Source organism: Alnus glutinosa, chromosome 8, assembly GCF_958979055.1.
Source record: "Alnus glutinosa chromosome 8, dhAlnGlut1.1, whole genome shotgun sequence".
Taxonomy (NCBI): domain Eukaryota; kingdom Viridiplantae; phylum Streptophyta; class Magnoliopsida; order Fagales; family Betulaceae; genus Alnus; species Alnus glutinosa.
Genome location: NC_084893.1, coordinates 19,414,725 through 19,423,017, shown reverse-complemented (window position 1 = coordinate 19,423,017; position 8,293 = coordinate 19,414,725). Strand labels below are relative to the sequence as shown.

General features: G+C 41.4%; 1 protein-coding gene across 1 annotated transcript in view; it reads left to right on the top strand.

Annotated features, from left to right (window-relative positions):
- The first annotated feature begins 663 nt into the window (after nucleotides 1–663).
- LOC133875110 (gamma-glutamyl hydrolase 2-like) overlaps nucleotides 664–8,293 on the top strand; it is a 30,571-nt gene continuing 22,941 nt past the window's right edge. The window contains exons 1-2 of the mRNA XM_062313114.1: nucleotides 664–1,249; nucleotides 2,728–2,814. Coding sequence (XP_062169098.1) covers nucleotides 809–1,249; nucleotides 2,728–2,814 — 528 coding nt within the window. The 5' untranslated portion in view covers nucleotides 664–808. The remainder of the gene's footprint in view (nucleotides 1,250–2,727; nucleotides 2,815–8,293) is intronic.

Sequence of the window (8,293 nt, the reverse complement as noted above, 5' to 3'; positions counted from 1 at the left end):
ATGTGATATAAAAAGTAAAAAAGAAAAGAATGTTTTGAATTTGATGTTTTTTGGGAAAGGTAAAAGTAAGGGGAGGGAAGGGAAGGGGAAGGGGAGGGAGTTAGTAAACGGGGCCGGAGTGTCGATTGTCAGATTTATAAACGCGAAGGGTGTGTTTGTTTGGTAAAGCATTTTGAGGTGTTTTTTTTTATTTAATTTTTTTTTTATTAATTATAAGAAGTGGTTGATATGATATAAAGTAGAAAGAAGTTTTAAATTTTTTACAAGAAAAAGTGTAAAAAGTTACGTTTTCTAGTAAGATTTTTGTTTGAATAGGAATAAAAAGTAGTTGATTTGATATAAAAAGCGAAAAAGTTAAAATATATTAATTGATTCTGTCAATCCTTTTAGTCGTGGAAACCTATTTTTTTTTTTTCTTACTTTATAAATAATTAAGTATTTTTTAAAACTCAATGAGGTGTTTGTCAAATTCTTAAATTATTATATAGACCAAATTTATGCTAATGGTGATGTTGGACACTTGGACCTACTACATAAAAAAATTCAAAATCCTAGTCACCAATTTCTGTCCTTTAGAGTTTTGACATCATCAGGAGGTCCTTTTAGATTCCTCACCACAAAAGCTTCGCCGCCATTACGCAACCCACCAACCCACCCCCCCGGCCCTCTCGTGACCATCGTACCCGTCGGTCCATCGACGTCTATATCTAATGACCCCTCCACGTCACACAACCCTCTCTCCTGTGTCCGATCTCTTTCCTCCGTTGTCCTCTTCACCTGCTTCATCGCTCAATCCCAACTCCAAACCATGCCAAACGACGCCGTTTCCCATTCCTCTTCCTCCTCGTCTCCCTCCTCGCCCGCCTCCGACATGCCGAACGACGCCGTTTCCACGCACGCCTCTTCGTCCTCGGCCTCCCCTTCCCGCTTCTCCGATATCTGGAACTATCTCTGGATCCCTCTGATCATTTCCTACTCGAAGGAGCTCAGTGTCGCCAAGGCCCAGTCCACGATTCTTCTCCCGAGTCAACTCGACCCCGACTCGCCCAGGTGCGTCGCGCCCAACCCCAAGCTCAACTACCGGCCGGTGATCGGTATCCTTAGCCACCCCGGCGACGGCGCCTCCGGACGCCTCAGCAATGCCACCAACGCTTCCTATATTGCGGCGTCGTATGTGAAATTCGTTGAATCTGCCGGTGCTCGTGTCATTCCTCTTATCTATAACGAGCCTCCCGAGATTCTTTTCGAGGTAACCAACATTTTCCAGGTGAAATCTTTGTTTGTTTTCTCTCTCGGAATTTACTGAGATAGTTGTAGCAACTTTCAAGGTTTTAGATAACTTGTAGTGCCTTGCAATTCAAGTGCAATCTCGAATCTTACGTATGTATAGGTGAAAATTGGTGATTTCTTTTGTGTTCCTGTGCTATATTTTCAGTAGAACTCGATTGCTATCGCTTTTTCCATAGTTAGAAACATCAAAAGCCCCATTTTAGGATGAGAGAGAGATGGCAAGTGTGGTTGGGATGGACTGTACTAAAAGTCTTCACATCCATTTCCTTTCATTCATCATCTCTTGTTTTCTAGTGTTTTTGCACCTTCCATAGTAACACCTCGTAAACTTCTTGTATTAGGATATCCTTTGTCTCCTTTGCCAGAGGGAGAAATTACTTTTGCAACTGAACTTCTCTGCCCATATTTGGTACTTGCCATTTTTAATATAATAGTTGATTTGAATCCGAACTTAACTCTGATATTGATTGTTGTGTAATGGATCGGTGTCAAAATAAATAGTGCAAAGCAGTTCTTTATGAGAACGTATGAATTTACACTGTTCTCTTAATTTGAGGTATGTCCACGGTTAGAAATGGCCAAGAAGAATTCCTACTAACCAAAGATGGAATACAAAATAATAGTAAAAAAAATACTCAATCCAAATCTGTAATACCCCCAAAATCTCGCACTTTTAAAATAGAGAATCTTTTACAAAAGAGAAATTTTTCTCTAGTCTTCTTTTGCGCTACAAAAATGAGAGGCTTCTTCTTGTACTACAGCTCCAAGTTTCTCTCGAATCTTATGTGCATCAAAGCAAACTAATTGTTTAGGATTGTCGAGACGATGCCATTCAGTGAAAAGTAAAGAGAAAAAGGGAGAAAAAATAGTACACGGAGGATTTATGTTGTTCGGCAGTGTGTCTACCTCCACAGGAATGAGCGGCTAATTTTTCACAATGTCAACAAAGAATAGGTTTACAATACATTTATACTGTCATCAGTTAAATCCTAGCTCGATACATTGCTATAACCTTAGTTTTGCTTACGCTCCACCCGCTGCACCCACAAGGCCTTTGTACTAGAGACCGGTGTTACTTCCTCGTTCAGAATATTGGTCACCATATCTAACACTAAGGCTAACTATCTATATGCTAAAAGTTGGCTGAACAAAACCCTAGGGCTACCCAAAAAGAGAAAAAAAAAATCCAAAAGTTGGCTAGTTCTTTTCCACACACGCAAGGTCGGCTAGGTTTTTTAGGTGCAACTAATGCCACCTATAGGTAAGAAAGGATACTGACGTGGCTTGACTTCTCTTGGAGGAAGCCAAGCTATGTCATCACACTATCATCTACTTTACTTAGAAACATGAATGATGCTGAGGTTACTTATTTCAGAACTTATATCTCTCCTCTCCAATGATTTGATGTCATGCTAAATACATACAACTGCATTGCAGAAGCTCAATCTGGTCAATGGAGTGCTCTTCACAGGAGGGTGGGCTAAAACTGGTTTGTACTATAAAGTAGTTGAGGCAATTTTTAAGGTAAATATTAATTCTCTGCAATTTTTGGAATAAATAATATAGTGGTTTGTACCATCTGGTAGTCTGTGCACAGCCAAAACTGGATTTGGCAGCTTTTTTAACAGCCTGAACTGTGTTAGATTTTAATTATTACAAAAAAGAAAAAATTGCGTTGTTACATGAGCAATGCTTATCGGAGAGAACTCTGTATTTTCCACGTATATTTGGTTGAGTGCATTCAGCATTGTTGGCACCTTTTCAAGTCGATATTCTTGTAGTTTCCCTTCTAGTCCCTGTTTCGTAACTTCGAAATCCTGGTCTGTAAGTCCTCTAGCTAGAGAGTAGTTGAGTTACACAATTGCAAATGTATTGATGCAAATCATTATTGAGATAATAGAGATGATATTCTATAAAGTTTTATGGTATCAAGCTTTATATCATGAAAATGCCTTGTAAATTGAAGATTGTTTAGGATGATTTACCATGAAGTTTAGCCGAACTCTATAAAATTCAACTCAGCTCAACTAAACACTCCGAATTAAATTGAGGTCAGTATGGATCCTCATCAACCTATTGGCGTCGGTCACGTGTTTTTTATTTTTTTTATTTTTTTTTTATTTTTTATATATATATATATCTTGCTACTCTATCCTAGCAAAAATCGTGCTCTTTATTGCCTTCCTATTTAACATATTCTTCTTTAGCCAATATCTATTAGGGAAAAAAAAAGAAAAGAATAAAAAGAGTAAAAATGGAGTTCAGGAAAAAAGACGTCAACCACAGATAAAGTAAGTAATTCATTTTTAATCACCCTTTATGTGGAAAATGAAATTAAGGGGCTTAAGCTGTGACTGTTGGACTCCTAAAGATTGGTTTGTTTACTTATCAAAAAAATAATAATAAAAATATAAAGATTGGTTTGTTTACTTATCAAAAAAATAATAATAAAAATATAGGGCTATAAAAATAATTGTGTTTACTTTGGGGCTTTAGAGTCAAGGTAACTGGGAAAGGAGATTGAGAGAGAGATATGATTTGTTTGTTTGTTAATAATTTCATATTGGAAATACATGAATTATTGCTCCTTCTTTCCCTTGCTAGTAGTGGCGCGTGAAGGCGCGTCCCGCTAGAGTCTCGTTTGGTTCGTTTCTTCTTGGTACGTCAGTCGGGTTGTCTCTGTTTGTTCTTCTTTTCGTTCGCTTGGTGTTGGGTTCTGGTTGGTGGTACCGAGGGTTTGTTTTGTGGGTATCGTTCCAGGGTGTCTCCTCTTCTAGCTCTTTAGATTTGCATCAGATGAAGTGGTGCTTCTCTGTGGAAGCCAAACGTTTTTCCTTTTCAGCGAAGGCTGAAGTGCCAGAACTGTGCTTGGAGGAGAGGAGAAAGGGGTTCTACGGGTTCATATTTTTGGGTCTTCAAGGTTCAGCTTGGTTGTTGGCTTCTGTAGAGGAGGTCTTGAAGGTTTTAGTGAAGGAATTTGTCAAGTACTTTCGGGAGGATGTGAAAGTATTGATGGCTCGAGGGGGTGAGAACAAGTCCGGCCGCTACCTAGAGGTGGAAGTCTTCGCTGAGGGTGATCGAAAAGGGGTTATTTGGCTCCCTGAAGGCTGTGAAGGTTGGGGTTGGGCTCGGGTTGTGGGGGAACTGCGGAAGATGATCAATTTCCTTGGTCCTAAGAATCGGACGATGGGTTCTGAGGCGTCTTCTTTGGAGGGGACTCATATAAGGGGTGTCTCTTCCAGTCGGCTGGGCGGGTTTCCTCCATCGTATGCGGCAATGGTTCGGGGGGAAGTTGTCTCTCATGGCACGCTTGCGGGGTTCAGATGGAGAACTGCGTGGGTTGGACCTATTTCCGGTATTGTGGTGTAGGGTTGTCGAAGATGGGAGATTGGTGGTGAATTGCTTTGACCTGGAGGAGCAACCGCACGGGTCGACGGAGAAGTCCACGCCTCCAGTATGGTCAGGGAGCTCTTCGTTTGATTCGCTGGACAAAGGTTTACCTTGTCGTCCGCTGGGTAAGAAGAAGATGCATGTTGTTTACTCTGCACGAGGTCCATCTCGTTTGAATTCAAGTTTGCATAAGTGGACCAGGATGCTTCTTAGCTTTAAATTGGCTTTGGGCCGGGCTCTTTGGAATCTTCTGGGCCGGTTTGCTGGGTCCGGTTTGGGTCTCAAACGGAAAGGGCTTCGGTTGGGTTGCTTCTTGCCGAAAATCAAAACCAAAGCATCGTTTTAGACAGAAACTTCCTAGGATGCGGGTTCAGTGTCGACGGTTGTTCTGGGGCGCTCTCTTCGGCTGGAGATGACATCGCTGACAGACTCTGGTTTGATTCTAGGGTTGTCTTCTTCCGCGGGTGGGCCTAGCTGTCGGAGACTTGTTCCAGCTGGAGATGTGGGTATGGATACGACGGAGATTCAGCCGGAGATTTTGTTGGGGACAAAATCTGGGGTGGTTCTGGGGCTGTCATCTTCTGGGAGTGTGTCGAGCCATCTGCCTCTCGTTCCAGTGGCTGAATCTGTCACGCTGCCTAGTCTCGATGCTTCTGTCCTTCTGTCTAGCAACTCAGTTGGTGTTGGTGTTGGGTTGACTCAACCTTTCTTCTCTTTTCCTTCTCTCTCAGGGGCGGCTGAGTTGGGTGAGAAGATTCGTTCTTCTCTCCCCGCGATACAGTCTACTAAACCTTTCTAGAGCTATTACTGGAAGGCTAGGGATCTCAGGGAAGGTCACTCAGTGAAGTGGAATGAGGGGCTGTTAGCAGATTCCCTGGTTGCTTCGAAGACACCTCTGTTCTGCTAAAAAGGAAGTAGCTGCAGTGCCTCCAGTGAAGAATTCTGCGTGTTTTGCAAAGAAGGGTTTCCTTCGAAAGGGGTTCTTCAACCCTCGCTTGGCTGCGATAGCCCCTACCGCGTCTCATGAGGCCAAGGATGTTGGGATGATAGGGCTTCACTCCCCCTTGGGATGTTGCATCATTCCTTCATCTGTAGAGGGCAATGATTTTTCTCGATCTCTGGAATGGTCTGTCGGGTTTGATCTTGATGGGGAGTTAGTTGTTTGGGAGAAGGAGGATGATTTTTGGGATGGGTTGCCCTTAGACTGGACGTTGGACGGGGTTCAGGGCGATGAGTCTTTGGCAATCCTTGATGCCATGGAAGATAAATTCCATCGGGACAAGACAATAGCATGCCAAAAGACCAAAGGAAAGAGGGAGCTTTTGAATTTGAAACGTTCTATTAATTACAGCGTTGCAAGCGCTCCCTCTAGGCGCGGGAAAGGCAAGGCTCTCATGTGGTAGGGTTTTGTTGGGTGCTTTTTGTGGGTTGGCTTTGGTTGTTCATGTGTATACTTCTTGTGTACTTAGGGGCGCCTTACGCTTTTTCTAATAAAACTTTTTTTACTCATCAAAAAAAAAAAAAAGAGATTGAGAGATTCTCTTGAGGGTGAATTTTGGATGTGCAGTGAGTTACAAGATGGGTATCTTGATTTGTTTTTGTTGAAGCCATGATGGTAGTTTGACCTTAGCTTGATAGCTGAATGAGTCTTAAATTTTGGCATGTGGATCTGAAAAGCTCCATTAACTACAGATAGGTAAGCGTGTCCTCTTGGTGTTGGAAATGCAAGGCTCACATGATGTAGTGTTGAGTGCTCCATGTAGGTTTCGGGTTTGAGGGATCTAGGTCCTTGCGGGTTTGTTGGGTTTCTTTTTGTGAGCTGGTTTGGTTATTCCTGTGTATATTTTCTATGTACTTGAAGGCGTCTTACGTTTATTTTTTTTAATAAAATTTTATTATTTATCGATTTTTTTTTTTTTTGGCATCATCTTGATCAGTCTATTCTTTACAATGAGCCTAAACAAACTACCAAATGAGAACTTAAAGCTTCTTGTAAGAGCTTAGTTTTTTTAAGCTATTTCTTAATCTTTATCGGGGTTGTGCATCAATTCGCCCGATCTCTCCACCCTGACTGACCCACATTGGGCTGATATGTTTTTCTAAGTGTGGCAGTTTGGTTCAGTTCAAAAATATATAGAAAAAAGGTCGGTTTGGTTTGGTATTCTTTTGTACTATTCCTAACTGATTATTAACCTATCTGGTGCAGTAATATTTACAATTTAGAAATCTTATCTCAATATATTAAATGATGTGGAAATATTTAGGTGGACAGGTTCAGAATTGCACATGAACCTATGCAAACCTTATAATTTCCTGAATAAACTTATCTCACCCCTTTGAAATTCATCAGCCCTATCTCACTCGATCTCTCTACCTTTCAACTCTCAAGCCTCACCCAGTCCTACGGCCTCCTCCAGCTCCAACATTGCTGCTGCGTGCACCCCACATGCTATTTCTTCTCTGTCTTTCTCACTTGTGATTTTAACAAAAAAGGAGATTCTTTCAATTGGCCAAGAAGTTTCTTCTTTCTTTGCTAGTTTTCTTCCCTTTTTCATTTGAAAAAATTTGCATTCTACTACGTGATTACTTCAACATCTCCTAATAACTCAAAATGATCCCAAAACCGATCATTCTTTTTCAAAATTTTAAAATTAGATTCATGGGATTCCTTTCTCAATTGGCCTTGGAAGTGACCTCTTTTCTTTCATTTATCCATGTTTTTGCTCTCTCTTTTTTTGCCTTTTAATTTGTGGGTTTGGTTTGATTTTATGTCTTTCTGGATTGCTTTGGATTTGTGGTGGAACCGTTGTATGCCTGTGTATTTGAGGCAATACGATAACATTCCTCTTCTTGTGTGTAAAAATGGAGGAATTCACCAACCTTCCCCTATTTCGAACTGATTTGAATGAAACCGGCCTCGTGAGTGGTGTTTATAAGATCATTGCTAAAGTCCTTGCTAATAGAATGCGTCGTGTTATGGAGAAGATTATCTCAAAGCCTCAGAACGCATTTGTTAAAGGTAGACATATTTTGGACTCGGTCCTCATAGCCAGCGAATGTTTGGATAGCCGTATCAAGTCTAGTATTCCTGGTGTGCTTTGCAAGCTAGATATTACGAAGGCTTTTGATCACATCAACTGGAAGTTCTTATTGTACATGCTGAAAAGATGCGGTTTTGGGAAAAAATGGGTCTCTTTGGATATCACATTGCATTTCTCCAGTGCGCTTCTCTGTTTTGGTCAATGGTTCTCCATCCAGCTTCTTCAATAGTTTTAGAGGGCTGAGACAGGGTGATCCTCTATCTCCCCTTCTATTTGTAGTCATCATGGAGGCTTTGAGCAAAATGTTTTCTGTTACTGTTGACAGTGGTCGTCTCTTAGGATTTTCTGTGGGTTCTAGGCTTCCCGTCGTTAACATCTCACACTTGTTGTTCGTGGATGATACCTTGGTCTTCTGTGAGGCTAACCCTAGGCACCTTCGCTACCTGTATGTTCTCTTATTATGTTTCGAAGCTGTCTCTAGCTTAAAGGTCAATCTGGCCAAATCCCTCTTGGTCCCTGTTGGCAACGTGGGTAATGCTACTGAGTTGATTGTCATCTTGGGCTGCGGGACT